General features: G+C 41.2%; 1 protein-coding gene across 1 annotated transcript in view; it reads right to left on the reverse strand.

The window, feature by feature from the left end:
- The window catches only part of LOC142297274 (putative cation-transporting ATPase 13A4), a 143,461-nt gene that overhangs the window by 3,151 nt on the left and 119,348 nt on the right, over positions 1–20,962 (reverse strand). The window contains exons 25-29 of the mRNA XM_075341528.1: positions 19,123–19,195; positions 18,135–18,309; positions 16,063–16,235; positions 10,783–10,871; positions 7,811–7,891 (exon numbers count right to left, since the gene is read on the reverse strand). Coding sequence (XP_075197643.1) covers positions 7,811–7,891; positions 10,783–10,871; positions 16,063–16,235; positions 18,135–18,309; positions 19,123–19,195 — 591 coding nt within the window. The remainder of the gene's footprint in view (positions 1–7,810; positions 7,892–10,782; positions 10,872–16,062; positions 16,236–18,134; positions 18,310–19,122; positions 19,196–20,962) is intronic.

A 20,962-nucleotide genomic window follows, 5' to 3' on the forward strand; every position in this document is an offset into this window, starting at 1 on the left:
TGTGGAATAACCCTTGTTTGCAATTACAGCTAATAATCGTCTTTTATAAGACCTGATCAGGCCGGCACAGGTCTCTGGAGTTATCTTGGCCCACTCCTCCATGCAGATCTTCTCCAAGTTATCTAGGTTCTTTGGGTGTCTCATGTGGACTTTAATCTTGAGCTCCTTCCACAAGTTTTCAATTGGGTTAAGGTCAGGAGACTGACTAGGCCACTGCAACACCTTGATTTTTTCCCTCTTGAACCAGGCCTTGGTTTTCTTGGCTGTGTGCTTTGGGTCGTTGTCTTGTTGGAAGATGAAATGATGACCCATCTTAAGATCCATGATGGAGGAGTGGAGGTTCTTGGCCAAAATCTCCAGGTAGGCCGTGCTATCCATCTTCCCATGGATGCGGACCAGATGGCCAGGCCCCTTGGCTGAGAAACAGCCCCACAGCATGATGCTGCCACCACCATGCTTGACTGTAGGGATGGTATTCTTGGGGTCGTATGCAGTGCCATCCAGTCTCCAAACGTCACGTGTGTGGTTGGCACCAAAGATCTCGATCTTGGTCTCATCAGACCAGAGAACCTTGAACCAGTCTGTCTCAGAGTCCTCCAAGTGATCATGAGCAAACTGTAGACGAGCCTTGACATGACGCTTTGAAAGTAAAGGTACCTTACGGGCTCGTCTGGAACGGAGACCATTGCGGTGGAGTACGTTACTTATTGTATTGACAGAAACCAATGTCCCCACTGCCATGAGATCTTCCCGGAGCTCCTTCCTTGTTGTCCTTGGGTTAGCCTTGACTCTTCAGACAAGCCTGGCCTCGGCACGGGTGGAAACTTTCAAAGGCTGTCCAGGCCGTGGAAGGCTAACAGTAGTTCCATAAGCCTTCCACTTCCGGATGATGCTCCCAACAGTGGAGACAGGTAGGCCCAACTCCTTGGAAAGGGTTTTGTACCCCTTGCCAGCCTTGTGACCCTCCACGATCTTGTCTCTGATGGCCTTGGAATGCTCCTTTGTCTTTCCCATGTTGACCAAGTATGAGTGCTATTCACAAGTTTGGGGAGGGTCTTAATTAGTCAGAAAAGGCTGGAAAAAGATATAATTAATCCAAACATGTGAAGCTCATTGTTCTTTGTGCCTGAAATACTTCTTAATACTTTAGGGGAACCAAACAGAATTCTGGTGGTTTGAGGGGTTGAATAATAAATGACCCTCTGAATAAACTTTTCACAATTTAAAAAAAAAAAAGAAATAACATTCTTTTTTGCTGCAGTGCATTTCACACTTCCAGGCTGATCTACAGTCCAAATGTCACAATGCCAAGTTAATTCCGAATGTGTAAACCTGCTAAATCTGCAGGGGGTTGAATACTACTTGTAGGCACTGTAAATATATATATATATATATATATATATATATATACACACACACACACACACACACACAAAATATATATATACAGTTAGGTACAGAAATATTTGGACAGTGACACAATTTTCGCGAGTTGGGCTCTGCATGCCACCACATTGGATTTGAAATAAAACCTCTACAACAGAATTCAAGTGCAGATTGTAACGTTTAATTTGAAGGTTTGAACAAAAATATCTGATAGAAATTGTAGGAATTGTACACATTTCTTTACAAACACTCCATATTTTAGGAGGTCAAAAGTAATTGGACAAATAAACCAAACCCAAACAAAATATTTTTATTTTCAATATTTTGTTGCGAATCCTTTGGAGGCAATCACTGCCTTAAGTCTGGAACCCATGGACATCACCAAACGCTGGGTTTCCTCCTTATTAATGCTTTGCCAGGCCTTTACAGCCACAGCCTTCAGGTCTTGCTTGTTTGTGGGTCTTTCCGTCTTAAGTCTGGATTTGAGCAAGTGAAATGCATGCTCAATTGGGTTAAGATCTGGTGATTGACTTGGCCATTGAAGAATGTTCCACTTTTTTGCACTCATGAACTCCTGGGTAGCTTTGGCTGTATGCTTGGGGTCATTGTCCATCTGTACTATGAAGCGCCGTCCGATCAACTTTGCGGCATTTGGCTGAATCTGGGCTGAAAGTATATCCCGGTACACTTCAGAATTCATCCGGCTACTCTTGTCTGCTGTTATGTCATCAATAAACACAAGTGACCCAGTGCCATTGAAAGCCATGCATGCCCATGCCATCACGTTGCCTCCACCATGTTTTACAGAGGATGTGGTGTGCCTTGGATCATGTGCCGTTCCCTTTCTTCTCCAAACTTTTTTCTTCCCATCATTCTGGTACAGGTTGATCTTTGTCTCATCTGTCCATAGAATACTTTTCCAGAACTGAACTGGCTTCATGAGGTGTTTTTCAGCAAATTTAACTCTGGCCTGTCTATTTTTGGAATTGATGAATGGTTTGCATCTAGATGTGAACCCTTTGTATTTACTTTCATGGAGTCTTCTCTTTACTGTTGACTTAGAGACAGATACACCTACTTCACTGAGAGTGTTCTGGACTTCAGTTGATGTTGTGAACGGGTTCTTCTTCACCAAAGAAAGTATGCGGCGATCATCCACCACTGTTGTCATCCGTGGACGCCCAGGCCTTTTTGAGTTCCCAAGCTCACCAGTCAATTCCTTTTTTCTCAGAATGTACCCGACTGTTGATTTTGCTACTCCAAGCATGTCTGCTATCTCTCTGATGGATTTTTTCTTTTTTTTCAGCCTCAGGATGTTCTGCTTCACCTCAATTGAGAGTTCCTTAGACCGCATGTTGTCTGGTCACAGCAACAGCTTCCAAATGCAAAACCACACACCTGTAATCAACCCCAGACCTTTTAGCTACTTCATTGATTACAGGTTAACGAGGGAGACACCTTCAGAGTTAATTGCAGCCCTTAGAGTCCCTTGTCCAATTACTTTTGGTCCCTTGAAAAAGAGGAGGCTATGCATTACAGAGCTATGATTCCTAAACCCTTTCTCCGATTTGGATGTGAAAACTCTCATATTACAGCTGGGAGTGTGCACTTTCAGCCCATATTATATATATAATTGTATTTCTGAACATGTTTTTGTAAACAGCTAAAATAACAAAACTTGTGTCACTGTCCAAATATTTCTGGCCCTGACTGTATATATATATACATACATATACACGGCTATGGCAAAAATTAAGAAACCACTGCAAAATTGTCAGTTTTTCTGATTTTTCTCTTTATAGGTATATTTTTGTGTAAAATATAAATTGTTCTTTTATTCTATAAACTACTGCCAACATGTGTCTGAATTTCAAGGCAATACATTTTGTATTTATTTTCTGAAAATGAGAAATGGTCAAAATAACAAAAAAATGCATTGCTTTCAGACCTCAAATAATAAATTTAGAACCAACAATGCTAATTTTGTAAGTGAGGAAGAGTTCAGAAATCAATATTTTGTGAAATAACCATAATTTTTAATCACAGCTTTCATGCATCTTGGGTTGCTTTCCACCAGTCTTTCTCACTGCTTTTGGGTGACCTTATGCCACTCCTGGTGCAAAAATTGAAGCAGTTCTTCTTTGTTTGATGGCTTGTGACTATCCATCTTCCTCTTGATTACATTCCAGAGGTTTTCAATGGGGTTTAGGTCTGGAGATTGGGCTGGCCATATCAATGGCCTACAAAAGTAATGGCAAAAGGCAGCTGGGATAAAGTGCATGGCAAGAACAGTTCACAACAGGCTCCTAGAGGCAGTGCTCAAGTCATGTAAAGCTAGAAAAAGCCTTTCATCAATGAGAAGCAAAGGAGAGCCAGGCTGAAGTTTGCCAGTGAGGATTGCGGATTGGACCATAGAGGACTGGAGTAAGGTAATCTTCTGTGATGAGGCTAGTTTTAAGCTTTGCCCAACACCTCGTCGTCTAATGGTTAGACAGAGATATGGAAAGGCATACAAGCCAGAGTGTCTTGCACCCACTGTAAAATTTGGTTGAAGATCGGTGATGATCTGGGGATGCTTTAGCAAGGCTGGAATTGGGCAGATTAAACTTTGCAAAGGATGTATGACTCAAGCCACATATAAAGTTATCCTGGAAAAACAGTTGATTCCTTCTGCTCAGGCAATGTTCCTCAACTCTGAGGACTGTTTTATTCAGCAAGACAATGCGCCAAGCCAAACGGCTAGGTCAATCAATGTGTGGATGAAGGACCACCACATCAAAACCCTGTCAAGGCCTGCCCAATCTCCAGACCTGAACCCCATTGAAAACCTATAGCATGTAATCAAGAGGAAGATGGATAATCACAAGCCATCAAACAAAGAAGAACTGCTTACATTTTTGCACCAGGAGTGGCATAAGGTCACTGAAAAGCAATGTGAAAGACTGGTGGAAGGCATGTCAAGACACATTAAAACTGTGATTAAAAATCATGGTTATTCCACAAAATATTGATTGCTGAACTCTTCCTGAGTTAAAACATTAGTAGTGTTGTTTCTAAATGATTATGAACTTGTCTTTGCATTATTTGAGGTCTGAAAGCAATGCATTTTTTTGTTATTTTGACCATTTCTCATTTTCAGAAAATAAATACAAAATGTATTGCTTGTAAATTTGGAGACATGCTGACAGTAGTTTATAGAACAAAAGAGAACAATTTGCATTTAACTCAAAAATGTAATATATTAAGCTGAGTGTATGTATGTGTGTATATGTTTATGTATGTCCGCTAAAGGAATCCACACCGTCGCTTTTACAATCATGAAATTTTGCACATATGCCTCATGTGACTCAGGGAACGTCATAGACTATGTTTTTACGGGAAAACTTAACCCCGCCAGTTACTCTACAAAAAACTTGGCTCCATTAAAGTCAATGGAGCTGGAAGCCACAAGTTATTAATAGCAACTCTGATTGGTTGCTAAAGGAACGAAGAGATTCATAGTATAAGAAGCTTCTGTGTGAGGTAACATGATATCGGTGGGGAGACAGATAGAGACAGACAGAGACAGACAAAGAGACAGTGGCAGACAGACACAGACAGGGAAATAGACAGAGAGAGATAGAGAAACAGACAGAGGCAGGCAGAGATAGACAGAGACAGATGGGGAAAGATACAGACTGGGAAAAAGACAGACGGAGAACGAGACAGACAGAGAGACAGGGAAAGACAGACATGGAAAGAAACAGACGGAGAAAGAGACAGACGGGGAAAGAGACAGACCTAGAAAGAGACAGACCTGGAAAGAGACAGACGGGCAAAGAGACAAACGGGCAAAGAGACAGATGGGGAAAGAGACAGACAGAGACAGACAGACAGGGAAAGAGACAGATAGGGAAAGACAGACAGGGAAAGAGACGGGGAAAGAGACAGATGGGAAAAGAGACAGACCAGGGAAAGAGTTTAGCGGGCTTTACACACTGCGATATCATTAATGATTTATCGTCGGGGTCACGTTGTTTGTGATGCACATCCGGCGTTATTAACGATATGGCATTGTGACACTTATGTGCGACCTAAAACGATAGCAAAAGTGGCCAAAATAGTTTGCTGCGGAGAGGTGGTCCTAAAACAAAAAATCGTTCTCTTCTAATTAGAGATGTTGTTTGTCGTTCCTGCAGCACCACACATCACTATGTGTGACACACAGGAGTGACGAACATCTCTTTACCTGCCTCCATCAGCAATGCGGAAGGAAGGAGGTGGGCGGGATGTTACGTCCCAATCATCTCTGCCCCATGCTTCTATTGGACGCCTGCCGTGTGACGTCACTGTGATGCCGCACGAACCGCCCCCTTAGAAAGGCGGATCGTCGGCCAGAGCGACGTCGCAGGACAGGTAAGTCCGTGTGACGGGGGTAAGCAAGGTTGTGCGCGACGGGCAGTGATTTGCCTGTGTCGCACAACCGACGGGGGGGCATGATCGCTTGCGATCTCGCTAGCGAGATCGCAGCGTGTAAAGCACGCTATAGACCTGGGAAAGAGACAGACCTAGAAAAGAGACAGAACTGGAAATAGACAGACGGGTAAACAGACAGACGGGGAAAGAGACAGACGGGGAAAGAGACAGACACACACAGGCAGACAGGGAAAGAGACAGACAGAAAGACAGGGAAAGACAGACAGGAAAAGAGACAGGGAAAAAGACAGACCTGGAAAGAGACAGACGGGGAAAGAAACAGATGGGAAAGAGATAGAGAGAGACAGACAGACACACACAGATAGAGAGAGACAAACAGACGGAGATAGAGAGAGACAGATAGACACACACAGGCACAGAGATAGAGAGACAAAGAGACTGATACAAAGACAGACAGAGAGATAGACATAGAGACATAGACACAGACAGACACACAGAGACAGATAGGGAAAGAGACAGACAGAGACAGAAAGACAGTGACTGGGAGAGAGACAAAGACAGTTACTATCTTGGGCAACACCCGGGTACTACATCTAGTATACCTATAAAGAGAAAGATCAGAAAAACTGCAAATATTGTAGTGGTCCCTTAATGTTTGCTATAGCTGTATATTATATATATATATATATATATATATATATATATATATATATATATATATATATATATATATATATATATATATATATATAATATGTGTGTATATATAGTGCAGACCAAAAGTTTGGACAAACCTTCTCATTCAAAGAGTTTTCTTTATTTTCATGACTCTGAAAATTGTAGATTCACATTGCAGGCATCAAAGCTATGAATTCACCCATGTGGAATGAAATACTTAACAAAAAAGTGTGAAACAACTGAAAATTTGTCTTATTTTCTAGGTTCTTCAAAGAACACAGTTCTTCAAAGAATACATCAGATCGCACACACAATCAGATCACACCCCCACAGATCAGATTGTGCGCGCACACATCAGATTACACACACAATCACAGATCTGATCGCACAAACACACACACCACATCCAGCAATACCAATTGCTTTTAGCCGGCAGAGAATCCTGGGATGCAGTGCGGTGGAATGCATAGAGGACCTGTGGTGGAACACATCGATGCATTCCACTGCCAAGTCCTCAATGCATTCCGCCGCACTGCGTCCCATATTCCCCTGCTGGCCAATAGCAATGTGTATCACCAGATGTGGTGTGTGTGTGTGTGTGTGTGGGTGTGTGCTATCTGATATGTGATTGTGTGTGTGATCTGATGTGTGTGTGCATAACGGCTAGAAGCAGGGGAGGTACACATGCAGCATACTTGCTTTGGAGCACCAGCCGAAGATCGCAGGAGGACCTGGGAGCCATGCAGACTTCCAGGCTCTGGTAAGTATGAGTCTCCTGGGAAGGGGGGGTCTGCTTTTTTTGGGGGGTAAACATATACCCAATCGTGTTTCCCCAAAAATAAGACCTACTCGAAAATTAGCCCTAGTTCTAATTTCGGGGCAAAAAAAGTATAAGACAGTGTCTTATTGTTGGCAAAACACGGTATTTATTATGTGTCACAAAAACAAAACGTAAACTTTGCTTAATTGCTTCACTATAATTATTGAAATCTGCAACCTTCTTACAGCAAAGGCACGACAGAAGGTGCTAAAAGAAGATAATAAAAATAATCCATTGCTCACACTTGAGCCATATAGCATATAAAGAAACTTTGTTGAAATAAGGAAAGGGAATGTAATCTGAACAAGTACTGACTGCCCATTGCTACTAATGAAAAATGTCTCTTCTCCAGAATAATGGAAAACGAATATCAATGCAGCAAAATTCAGCAAAAAAAATAATTAAAAAATATATTTATCCATCTAAGACCAATAGTAATAACAACAATAAAACTCTATAAGATAATTGCATAGCTAAACTGTGCTAAAAGAAATAATAATAAAGTATTACCTCAATTAGATATGAAACTACAAAAAGAGCAGCTACCATGATTATGGTATTCCACCTCCAGTAGTACGGTGTGCAGACAAGCTGTGTAGGAAAATAAGCAACTAGTATTATATGGTCCATATTTCCAGTACCTAAAACATTTTTCACTTATGTAACTAATATATCTCTAAAGGTGCTATTGACATGAGATTCTCACCAGATATTGGTAACAACCCATCCAATCCCCACAGGGAAGGAAATCAAACCATAGATGTCGATACAGGTTGTGTGTAATATTGAGAAATGACACAGGGAAAAAGTATGAATCAAGCTTACTGAAATGTAATTAATACTTCAAACAAAAGCCTTTGTTGGTGAGGAAAGCTTCAAGATGCCTCCTGTATGGACAAACTAGTAGCATGCATTGCTCAGGTGTTATTTTGGCTAATTTTTCCACTCACACACTCTTCATATCCTGAAGGTTTGGTGGGCTCCTTCTATGAACTCTGAGATTTATTTCCATACATTTTCTGTTGGAGTCAGGTCAGGTAATTGGCTGGACCATTCTAGCAGATTTATTTTCTTTCTCCTAAACCAATTGAGAGTTTCCTTGGCTGTGTGTTTGGGATTATTGTCTTGCTGACATATCCAACCTCATTTCATCCTGGTAAATGGCAGCAGGTTTTTATTAAGATTTTTTTGGTACATTTGTCCATTCATCCTCTCTGCAATCATATGAAGTTTGCCAGTTCTGTATGCTGAACAACAGCATTATACCATGATGTTGCCACCACCGAAACTGCACTTTTGGTATGGTGCTTTTGGGGTGAAACTCTTTGGCACCCAAAGAGTTAAATTTTCATCACATAAGACCAAACTATATTCTCCCTATATTCTCGCTTGTCTAAATGTTGTTGAGCAAACTTTAAATATGCATGAACATGTTTTTTGTTCATCAATGGAGTCTTGTTTGGTAAGTGTGCATATAGACAATGGAGGTTGAGTGCATTAATTATTATTTTCTTTGAGATAATTGTGCCTGCTCCTTTCCACAGTTGGTTGTTGGCACTTCAGTTCTGATAATTCTTTTCATTCCTGTGTCTGAAATCTTGCTGGAGCACCTGGTCGCAGATAGTTTATGGTGAAATGATGTTCTTTCTTCTTTGGAATTATGGCTCGAACAGTGCTCACTGCAACCGTCAGTAGTTTAGAAATTCTTCTGTAACCAATGCCATCAGTATGTTCTGCAACAATAAGGTTGCAAAGTTTTTAAGACAGCTCACTTGTTTTACCCATCATGAGATGTTTCTTGTGTGGCACATTGGTAATGAGACACCCTTTTATAGGCCATCAGTTGAAAAAGTTGATATTATTGTTTAAAAAGTGGCAGAATTACTTTGTAATTACTGATAAATTTCACTTAGAGTCATGACTTTTCATGGATTTGTGCACCTCTCTTTCTTTGTGTGTTCAATACTTTTTCCCTGTGGCATGTCTCATTATTACATATAACTTAATTTATAGACATTTATGGTCTGATTTCTATGCCTGTGTGGATTGGATGGGTTGCTAGTAAAATCTGGTGAGAATTTAATATCAATAGCACATTTAGAAATACAAGTGAATCTCAATAAATTAGAATATCCTCCAAAAGTTAATTTATTTCAGTAATTCAATACAAAAAATGAAACACGTATATTATATATATATATATATATATATATATATATATATATATATATATATATATATATATATATATATATATATTACTAACAGTGATCTATTTGAAGTGTATATTTCTGTTAATTATGCACTAGTATATTTCTTAGAATATTGGTGGTGTTCAATACTTATTATAACCTCTGTATATAGCTACGTAACTGCTTCAAATAATTCATTTTTCAATTCATTGGAATAGAAAATATTTCAGTTGGAACGTGGGTCTGTCAGAGGTTGCTTGACAGATGTGAAAATGGAAACCAAGGACAAGCTTAGCACAAGCCACTTTTTTATCAGATTCCAGGGATTGCCCTGGCCTTCACCCATTAACTTTTTTACAGGGATCTGGACACGGAGGACCCTGGGTTGAGGCCACAGAGACAGCTGCTAACTGGGGTGCAGACTGGTAGAAAAAAATGGTCTGGTAGCCAGGTCAGAACCAGGATATACGTATAGGGACAAAATCAGAAGGCCTTGTGTGCAAGCTGCATTTTTTTGCCGCATTTTTGTGCGTTTTTTGGGTGCAGTTTTGGTCCCAAAACTGCATGCATTTCCTTCCCCAGAAAAGTCTATGAGATTTCATTTTTGCTGTGCGCACCTTGCAGCTTTTTTTGGCTGTGTCTTTGTGGTGACCACAAAGGTGCACAATGTCAATTCTTTCTGTGGTTTTGCTAGCGTTTTTGAGCCCTTCCAGTCAATATATTTGACTTAAAAAACACACTGGGCAAAAACGCTATAAAAAAACGCAGTAAAACGCGGCATGCCGAGGGCGCGTTTTTTGGGACCAAAAACGTGCATCTTTGTGGTCACCACAAAGATGCAATGTTCACACATAGCCTAAGGCAGGAGAATAGTCACTAAATGAGCCAAGGTCAGAATCAGTCAAGTCCACGGGGTACACAGGCACTGCACACAGGTGCTTTTTAATGCTAGCTAAATAGCTTTCAGCTCTGCCAAGGCTACTCAGTAGTGAGTAAACAGACAGACAATACTACCCTGTACGGAACAAGCCTCAGAGGATACAGAACTAATGTTGTTAACTCATGTCACCCATAACTGAAGCGCAGTGCAACCCGGCGACAAAAAAAATAGACAGGAAAGGCAGGCAGTGATAGAGATATCACACTATTGCTTTAATCCAAAATTTTTAGATGGTATTGGGCAGCAAATAAAAAAGGTCTAATATTAGTTAGGTTTGTGGAATAAGCAAAAAAGCCAAATTGACAAAATACCCTTTATATAATATACATAAATTTCTAAGTGTTTCTCACCTCCATATTGTGATACACGGATTCAATATTCGCAAAATAGACGAATAAATAGGCAACCAGTTGGGCAATCATTATTATGGTAAACACAACTACAAAAGAAAAAATAGGATAATAAAATGTTGAAATATTGTAATATGGATTAATACTATAAATTTGAAACTAGAATAACGGTAGAACGATTGACCTTAAAGAAGTCGTCCTAGGGCTGAAGAAATTGTAATCTAAATCCCTATCTATTTATTGGCCCAATCTAAACTATGTTCTAATATGGCTGCATTTAAAATTCCCTCACCTCACCACAATATCTAACTACTATTGACATTTTTTCCTTACTTCCTGTCTGATGATGCTTTGTTTGTGAATCCTAGTGCATGCTGGGATACTGAAGGAAAGTGTCATCAGGGGGCACAGGCTGCTGTCAATGCCACAGCCTCTGCACCCTCCCTGAAACAAAGCATCATCAGTGACACTCACTTCAGAGGCTCGTCTGTGCTGTCCCTATGTGCTGTCATTTTGTCATTTGCACAGTGAAAGTGCACTCTGTGTTACCAGCTCATAACAGTAGAGCTAGAAACAGAACACCGCGCATTGTAAGTGTGCAGTGTCAGATTATCTGGCAGTATTAAGAGACCAGTGCCACCCCTGTAAGCAGGGGTGGGATTCAGCTGGTTCTGTCTGGTTTGGGAGAATTGGTTGTTAAAATAGCAGCCGGTTCCCCAAACCGGCAAGAAATAGCTCCGGCGATCCAGTTCCTCCCTGTATTCATTTGTGTTAGTGTCTCTTTAAGACTCTAGCACAAATGAATCCCCGCACCTCCGCGCCACACTTCCAGGTTGAGTGGAGCCTGTCTACTCCCTAACCCAGCATGCAGCGACACGCTGACGCTGCAGAGGTCATGGCAGTGTAAGGAGGTAGCTCCTCCTTCTGCCGTCTGTCATGTCAGCATCAGTGTGCAGAGAGCCGCAGAGGATGGAAGACACAGGAGAGGCCAGTGCTTGGAGCAGGTAAGTGCTCAGTGAGCCGAAGATACAGGGAGCAGGGAGAGGAGCTGCATAACATGGCAGCTATATGGGGAGAGGGGCCAAATAAGATGGCAGCTATATGGGGAGAGGGGCCACATAAGATCGGAGCTATATGTGGCTATATGAGGAGAGGAGGCCATATAAGATGGGAGCTATATGTGGCTATATGGGGAGAGTTGCCACATAAGATGGAAGCTATATGTGGCTATATGGGGAGAGGAGGCCATATAAGATGGGAGCTATATGTGGCTATATGGGGAGAGGGGCCACATAAGATGGGAGCTATATGTGGCTATATGGGGAGAGGAGGCCATATAAGATGGGAGCTATATGTGGCTATATGGGGAGAGGAGGCCATATAAGATGGAAGCTATATGTGGCTATATGGGGAGAGGGGCCACATAAGATCGGAGCTATATGTGGCTATATGGGGAAAGGAGGCCATATAAGATGGGAGCTATATGTGGCTATATGGGGAGAGGAGGCCACATAAGATGGGAGCTATATGTGGCTATATGGGGAGAGGAGGCCATATAAGATGGGAGCTATATGTGGCTATATGGGGAGAGGGGCCACATAAGATGGGAGCTATATGTGGCTATATGGGGAGAGGAGGCCATATAAGATGGGAGCTATATGTGGCTATATGGGGAGAGGAGGCCATATAAGATGGGAGCTATATGTGGCTATATGGGGAGAGGCCACATAAGATGGCAGCTATATGGGGAAAGGAGACCACATACGATGGCAGCAATATTGGAAAAAGAGCCATATGGGACACAATCTGCAGGGGAAAAGGAGCACATGGGATGAGATCTGCTGGGGAAAGAGGCCATAATAGGATGGCATCTGCAGGGGGAAAGGGGCCATAATGGGATGGGATCTGCAGGGGGAAAGGGGCCATAATGGGATGGGATCTGCAGGGGGAAAGGGGTCATAATGGGATGGGATCTGTAGGGGGAAAGGGGCCATAATAGGATGGCATCTGCTGGGGGAAAGGTGTCATAATGGGATGGGATCTGCAGGGGGAAAGGTGCCATAATGGGATGGGATCTGCTGGGGGAAAGGTGTCATAATGGGATGGGATCTGCAGGGGGAAAGGTGCCATAATGGGATGGGATCTGCAGGGGGAAAGAGGCCATAATGGGATGGAATCTGCAGGGGGAAAGAGGCCATAATGAGATGAGATCTGCAGGGGGAAAGAGACAACATGGGATGGGATCTGCAGGGGAAAAGAGGCCATAATGGGATGGGATCTGTAGGGGGAAAGAGGCCATAATGGGATGGGATTTGTAGGTGGAAAGAGGCTATAATGGGATGGGATCTGTAGGGGGAAGACGCCATAATGGGATGGGATCTGCCGGGGGAAAGAGGCCATAATGGGATGGGCTCTGCAGGGGGCAAGAGACCACATGGGATGGGATCTGCAGGGGGCAAGAGACCACATTGAATGGCATCTGTAGGGGGAAAGGAGCCAAATGGGATGGGATCTGTATGGGGAAGGTCGCCCATTCCAATTTTAGCAGGGCTCCTTTAGTAATTATTTTTAAAAACTGTAGAAAAACCATTTAGTACAATAAAAGTGACAGTGACTAGAACAACTGGGGCTGGACAGGAGAGTGAAGGTATAGGAGGAGAAGGGGAAAGAGATTTTACTTTAAATTACTAGTATTTTTTGGAAAGGAAAGTGCGTAAAAATGGGTGTGGCTAACAAATGGGTGTGGTTACAGAATGGGTGTGGTTTTCAAATGGGCGGGGTTTACAGATAACCTGTTAAAAATTTGAATCCCACCCCTGCCTGTAAGTGATGTTAATTGTGGGGCGGCACTGGTTTCTGAATGACGCCAAGTATTCTGAAACCTCGCACTGATAGTGTGTGCTGATCTATTGCTGACTATTATTCTGAGCCAGCAATACACTGTGCGCTGTCACTGTACAAATTGCACAATGAAAGTGACCAGACCAGACTCTAAAACAAGCGTCACTGTTGATGCTTCTTTTCAGGGAGGGGGCAGGAGCTGTGGCTTTGACAGCAGCCTCTGCTTCCTGATGACGCTTTGCTTGAGTATCCCAGCATGCTTCTCAAATGAAGTGTCATCAGAATCAGATAGGAAGTAGGGAAAAATATCAATAGTAACAAGATAGTGTAGTGAGGAAAGTGTAAGGAATTTTTAATACAGCCATATTACAAATAAATAGGGATTTAGAATGACATTTCTTCAGCCTTCTGTCCACCCATTTAACAGTAAGAAGTCAGAATGTACCTCGTGTTTAGAATATAGAAAGGTTTACAAGGGAGCTATTACTAAATATGTAAAATAACAAATATCTAATATGTACAATACAGTATTACATTGTATCTAAATAAGTACCAATATGAAGAAACTTAATAACTCCAAGAGTGATGGCAAACAAAGTATTCTAAGATCAGTAATATCTATGTCTAAATGATCTTGCTATACAACAAATTTTGAAGGTAATACGCCTCACGCGCCAATCAAACTAAAATTTCCCTTTCATATTGGGAGGTAGATACAGTTAGGTCCAGAAATATTTGGACAGTGACACAATTTTCGCGAGTTGGACTCAGCATGCCACCACATTGGATTTGAAATGAAATCTCTACAACAGAATTCAAGTGCAGATTGTAACGTTTAATTTGAAGGTTTGAACAAAAATATCTGATAGAAATTGTAGGAATTGTACACATTTCTTTACAAACACATTTTAGGAGGTCAAAAGTAATTGGACAAATAAACCAAACCCAAAAAAAAATTTTTATTTTCAATATTTTGTTGCGAATCCTTTGGAGGCAATCACTGCCTTAAGTCTGGAACCCATGGACATCACCAAACGCTGGGTTTCCTCCTTCTTAATGCTTTGCCAGGCCTTTACAGCCGCAGCCTTCAGGTCTTGCTTGTTTGTGGGTCTTTCCGTCTTAAGTCTGGATTTGAGCAAGTGAAATGCATGCTCAATTGGGTTAAGATCTGGTGATTGACTTGGCCATTGCAGAATGTTCCACTTTTTTGCACTCATGAACTCCTGGGTAGCTTTGGCTGTATGCTTGGGGTCATTGTCCATCTGTACTATGAAGCGCCGTCCGATCAACTTTGCGGCATTTGGCTGAATCTGGGCTGAAAGTATATCCCGGTACACTTCAGAATTCATCCGGCTACTCTTGTCTGCTGTTATGTCATCAATAAACACAAGTGACCCAGTGCCATTTGAAAGCCATGCATGCCCATGCCATCACGTTGCCTCCACCATGTTTTACAGAGGATGTGGTGTGCCTTGGATCATGTGCCGTTCCCTTTCTTCTCCAAACTTTTTTCTTCCCATCATTCTGGTACAGGTTGATCTTGGTCTCATCTGTCCATAGAATACTTTTCCAGAACTGAGCTGGCTTCATGAGGTGGTTTTCAGCAAATTTAACTCTGGCCTGTTTATTTTTGGAATTGATGAATGGTTTGCATCTAGATGTGAACCCTTTGTATTTACTTTCATGGAGTCTTCTCTTTACTGTTGACTTAGAGACAGATACACCTACTTCACTGAGAGTGTTCTGGACTTCAGTTGATGTTATGAACGGGTTCTTCTTCACTAAAGAAAGTATGCGGCGATCATCCACCACTGTTGTCATCCGTGGACGCCCAGGCCTTTTTGAGTTCCCAAGCTCACCAGTCAATTCCTTTTTTCTCAGAATGTACCCGACTGTTGATTTTGCTACTCCAAGAATGTCTGCTATCTCTCTGATGGATTTTTCTTTTTTTTCAGCCTCAGGATGTTCTGCTTCACCTCAATTGAGAGTTCCTTAGACCGCATGTTGTCTGGTCACAGCAACAGCTTCCAAATGCAAAACCACACACCTGTAATCAACCCCAGACCTTTTAACTATTTCATTGATTACAGGTTAACGAGGGAGACACCTTCAGAGTTAATTGCAGCCCTTAGAGTCCCTTGTCCAATTACTTTTGGTCCCTTGAAAAAGAGGAGGCTATGCATTACAGAGCTATGATTCCTAAACCCTTTCTCCGATTTGGATGTGAAAACTCTCTGTGAACTTGCAGCCCATATTATATATATATAATTGTATTTCTGAACATGTTTTTGTAAACAGCTAAAATAACAAACTTGTTTCACTGTCCAAATATTTCTGGACCTAACTGTATGTTGTACATTTGTACAGAACCTAACTATGGATGGCTCTGAGCACAATTATCATACAGTAATCACTTAAATTTCCACATTTCCTACTTACAGTTAGTGTAGATTGGCTTTCTGAAAGGTCTTCCTTTACAAAATACAAATTCTACAATAATGAGATTCATTCCACTTATGAACCACATAGTGGTCGTTAAAAAATTTCGATTAACCAAGAGAGTCTCATCTACAGTATTGTTCAGTGCACTGTGATTCAAAGTAAGACATCCACTGCAAAAGATAAAGAACCCCAATATAAATATAACAATATATAAAAAATACAGTGGGATGCAAAAGTTTTACACAGTTGAAAAATGCTGCACACTAAATTCTTAAAAAAAAAAAATAAAAGTATTAATAGTTTATCTTTATCAATTGACAAAGCAAAGGGAATAAACAAAAGACAAACCTAAACCAAATTATTATTTGTTGTAACGATCATTTGCCTTCAAAAAAGCATTAAAGGGATTCTGTCAGCAGGCTTTTGGTTTATAATCTGAAGACAGCATGCTGTAAGAGTTAAAACCGAGAATTCAGCTCTGCATTTCTAATTATAAAGTGTTTTTTTTTGCTTACCTGCAATGTTAGCTTAAGCTTCCTAGTTTTATTATTAGTTGGTCTAAGCAGCGCATGAGCACAGGTTCGACTCTGCCTTGTCTGTGATTAGCAGCTTCTGGCTATAGGTACAAATGGTGTGGGCGGGGGTAGCTGTATGGGCTCTGCTACATGCAAAATCTAAAATCTTTGAATGTGTCTGAATGGCTGCACCCAGTAATCTAAGTGATATATCATTGGATTCAGTATCTCCTTGCCTACATCATGCTGCTTTTAGATGAGGTAGCAAAAACCTGCGGACAAGTTCCCTTTAAAGCATCGATTCTTGTAGGTACACTTTCACTACATTATTGCAAGAACACAGCAGGGAAGTTGTTCTAAATATCTTGGTGAACTAACCACAGAACTTCTGTCAATGTTAATCCAAATCCTTCTGTCTCTTCAAGTAATAATTATTAATTAACACAGACTTGAGGAGTCAAAATGTGAGTTTTTTGGTAGCAACTGCCATATATTTGTGAGATATAGAAAAGGTGAGCAGACGGATTCTAGATGTGTGTTGCTCACTGTGAAGCCTTTAGTCTGAATCTACAGTGTGCACAATACATTTAAGAAAAGGGAAAACCATTGGATGGAAAATTGTGTCCAAACTATTGACCAGTACGGTATATAATTTATTAACAATGCATGCTAGCTAAATTATATAAGAAATATCACTCCACACTCTCAAAATGATGCATCTAGAAAGATCTGTATTTTGCAATCCTCGAGTGACGTTACCTGTGTATCGTGGAAGTCACCCGGATCTCCTTGAACCTCCAGATCATTGACACAGAGTGCTCTGCACATTTCTTTATTTGGAAGCTATATAATGCTATACTGTATACAGTAGTAGTTAAAATCTTGTTTCATAATTGTTTAGAAGGTATCAGATAATCTCAGTTAAACACAGGTAATGTGTCATGTAAGGCTATGTGCGCACGTTGCGTAATTACATGCAGTTACGCTGCACTTTGTAGCGCAGCGTAACTGCATGCGTCCTACATTCCCTGCATAGTCTATGGAGATTATGCAGGAGCCGTGCGCACGTGGTGTCTTAGAGCACAGCGCTTCGGCTGCTGCCCGAAGCGCGCGTTCTAAGAAGTGACATGTCACTTCTTCCGTGCGCTTTGCCGGCAGCTCCTGCTCTGTCTATGGGAGGAGCTGCAGGCAGAGCGCATGGAATCGGCATTTTTTTTTTCACTACGGACATTTTCTGCAGCAATTTGAAGCGCACGTGTGCTCTTCAGATCGCTGCAGAAATTTCTGCAGTGACTGTACGCAACGTGCGCACATAGCCTAACTGTTCCATTGATTTTCAGGTAGCTACCTAGGCAGTACTAAAAAAATCTATTGTTTCATGTAGATCACATCTATTTTGCATAATTGTTCGTGAAAAGATTAAATTCTTCTATGAACCTAATGTCCAGCTTGTTCTGATGTCATATTTCCTTTAGTATAAAATAAATATTTAGATTTAAAACTAGTAACCGGGTTATATCTCAATCCATAGACTAAGACTACATATAAATTTACCTGAAGACATCGTAATCATCATAAAATGCCTGATTCTGGACCACTGTGAAAGCAATTGTTTGCACAATCAAACTAAAGATGGTTTGCAGAACCATTGACAATAACAGAGGTGGAGAAATGAGCTGTCCAGAGGGCCGAAAGGGAGCCAGTTTCAGAGCTGGGCCAGTGAGGCTCACTGAAAAAGAATATTATGCTGTTAGTACATGATAGTTTGACTTATATGCTAAGGCCAGAGTCACACTTGCGAGTGCCTCGCGTGTGACTCGTACAAGTCCCGCATCACATCACCCGGCACGGCCTGCCATCCTCCGGACAGGAGTGTCTCAGCTGCAAAGAGATACATGCAGCTGACCCGCCCCTGTCAGGAGAGTGTGCGGCCGTGCTGGGTGATGCGGTGCGAGACTCACGTGAGATACACGCAAGGCATTTACAAGTGTGACTCTGGCCTAACACAAATTTACTTCAACTATTTACCGTGATATCAAGTCATACATGTAACTGACTGCCATTTGATGCATATAGAAAATGCAAAATATTACAAATAGTGACAAGAATTGGCTTAAAAAAAATGGAATTAGCTTTAGTTTCTGAAAAAAATGCTTGATTTACTTCACCTGAATCCAATAAAATAGCAGCCGGCCACCCTTTTGTTAGATTAGTTGAAGAAATTAAAAAAACAAAACAAAACATAAAATCTAATCTCTCATTGGACTTCGGAAAAGTCACTAATTTCTAATTAGTAATATTAAAAATTATCACTATAAAGTTCACTTTTTAGCTTCAACAGAATTAAGATACCTAGATCAACAGTAAAGATGTAAAATTCACGTTAAAAAGGACTGTAGATCGTATGGCTATAGCTACTCTGCATTATGGCACTGCCGTGGGTAAGAAACGTGGGAACACAGCATTAGTATAAAGTATAACAAAATGACATTAAGTATTGGACATACACTCATTTTTCATGTGTTTCCTTTAATAGACTCACTTGTCAATGTGACAGCAATGGTTATAGCCACATCTTGCATTAGATAATGGCGAACTCCAAGAATCTTTGCTTTCTACATAAAAAGAAAACGTAAAAAGTATGGACTTTTTCAATCAAAAATAAAACAAAAGAAATAATGTAAAGTGTTGGAGCAATATTATAATGTAACCTGTAATACTATTATGCAGTACTCTGCAAAGTAAGTTACACATCTAAAATGGTAGTTTTAGATGTAATGCAACAATTGTGCATGCCCTATTGACAAAACTATCATATGACGATGTCATATTTATTTGCTTAATTTTCTAGTTTGAAAAGTATCAGAAATATAAAAGGAAAATGGAGTTTCCTTAGTAAAAGAGGAAACAAATTGTGGCACTATCTGAGCGTAGTAAGTATATCATTAGACAGGTGTAAATGCAGACATTCTGCTTACCTGAATGGGTTGTCTGAGAGGCACGACACCAATAACTACATAACCAAGGGTGTAGGCATCTTGCTGCAAGAAGCCATTCTAACAGATGATAGCTGATAATGTGAATCCAGAGAATTGGTGCTCCCACAGAGAAATGGTTAAAATGTAATGGACATTGGTGAGTACAGTAAGAACATGTTATTGTAAAAGAGTAAAATAAAATGTAAATCACAACACGTTTCGGCTTATGAATGCCTTCATCAGGTATCAATTGATACCTGAGGAAGACTTTCTTCAGTTGAAACGCATTGTGTTTAATATTTTATTTTATCCATTTACAATAAACTGTTCCTATTGAACTTAACAATGTCCACTACTTTTTTAACCATTTCTCTGCGTGAGCGCCTATTACCTGGATTCACACTATAAGAAATACAAAAGGTTTATTGACTACATTGAAAATGATAAGCTATCCACTGTGCTTGCTTCGATCATTCTCAGTGGGTGTGCTGGGAAAGGTGAAACTCTCCTCAGCCATCCAACAGAGAAAAAATGGAGGAGTGCAAATAGTGCACCAGAGTAGTTTTATAACAAGTATAAAACAGGTACGCCTATTATACCTCTGCCTGTGTCTCCCTCCAGTCTCCTCACTTAATTTCCAGTGGGGGGCATTATGCAACCACTGCAGCCAATCAGTGGTCACTGATTGGCTGCAGGTATGACATATTGTCTTAAGCGGGCTTTACACTCTGCGACATCCCTAGCGATGTCGCGAGCGATAGCACCCATCCACATCGGTAACGCATCACGGGATGATCGCTGCCGTAGCAAACAATATCGCTACGGCAGCTTCACATGCAATTACCTCTTCACCGATGTCGCTGTAGCCGCCGAACAATCTCTCCTTTAAGGAGGAGGTTCGTTCAGCGTCACAGCGGCGTCACTAAGCGGCCACCCAATAGAAGCGGAGGGGCAGAGATGAGCGGCTGGAATATCCCGCCCACCTCCTTCGTTCCTCATTGCCGGCGACCGCAAGTACGATGTTGTTCCTCGTTTCCGTGGTGTCACACATAGCATAGTGTGCTGCCGCAGGAACGACGAACAACCTGTGTCCTGCAACAGCAACAATATTTGGGATTAGAACGACGTGTCAGCGATCAACGATTAGGTGAGTATTTTTGATCGTTAACGGTTGTTCCTGCGTTTCACACGCAACGATGTTGCTAACAAGGCCGGATGTGCATCATGAATTCCGTGACCCCCAATGACATCTCGTTAGCAATGTCATTGCGTGTAAAGCCCCTTTAGGTGTTGAAATTGTACCAAATATAATCTATCTTTTATAAAGCGAGTTTTTTAGTAATTTCTAATCATTTCCATGACAAAGACGCAACACATGTAAATAAGAGAAAAGGTGAAACAGTA

The sequence above is a fragment of the Anomaloglossus baeobatrachus genome, chromosome 3 (genome assembly GCF_048569485.1).
Source record: "Anomaloglossus baeobatrachus isolate aAnoBae1 chromosome 3, aAnoBae1.hap1, whole genome shotgun sequence".
In the NCBI taxonomy this organism is placed as follows: domain Eukaryota; kingdom Metazoa; phylum Chordata; class Amphibia; order Anura; family Aromobatidae; genus Anomaloglossus; species Anomaloglossus baeobatrachus.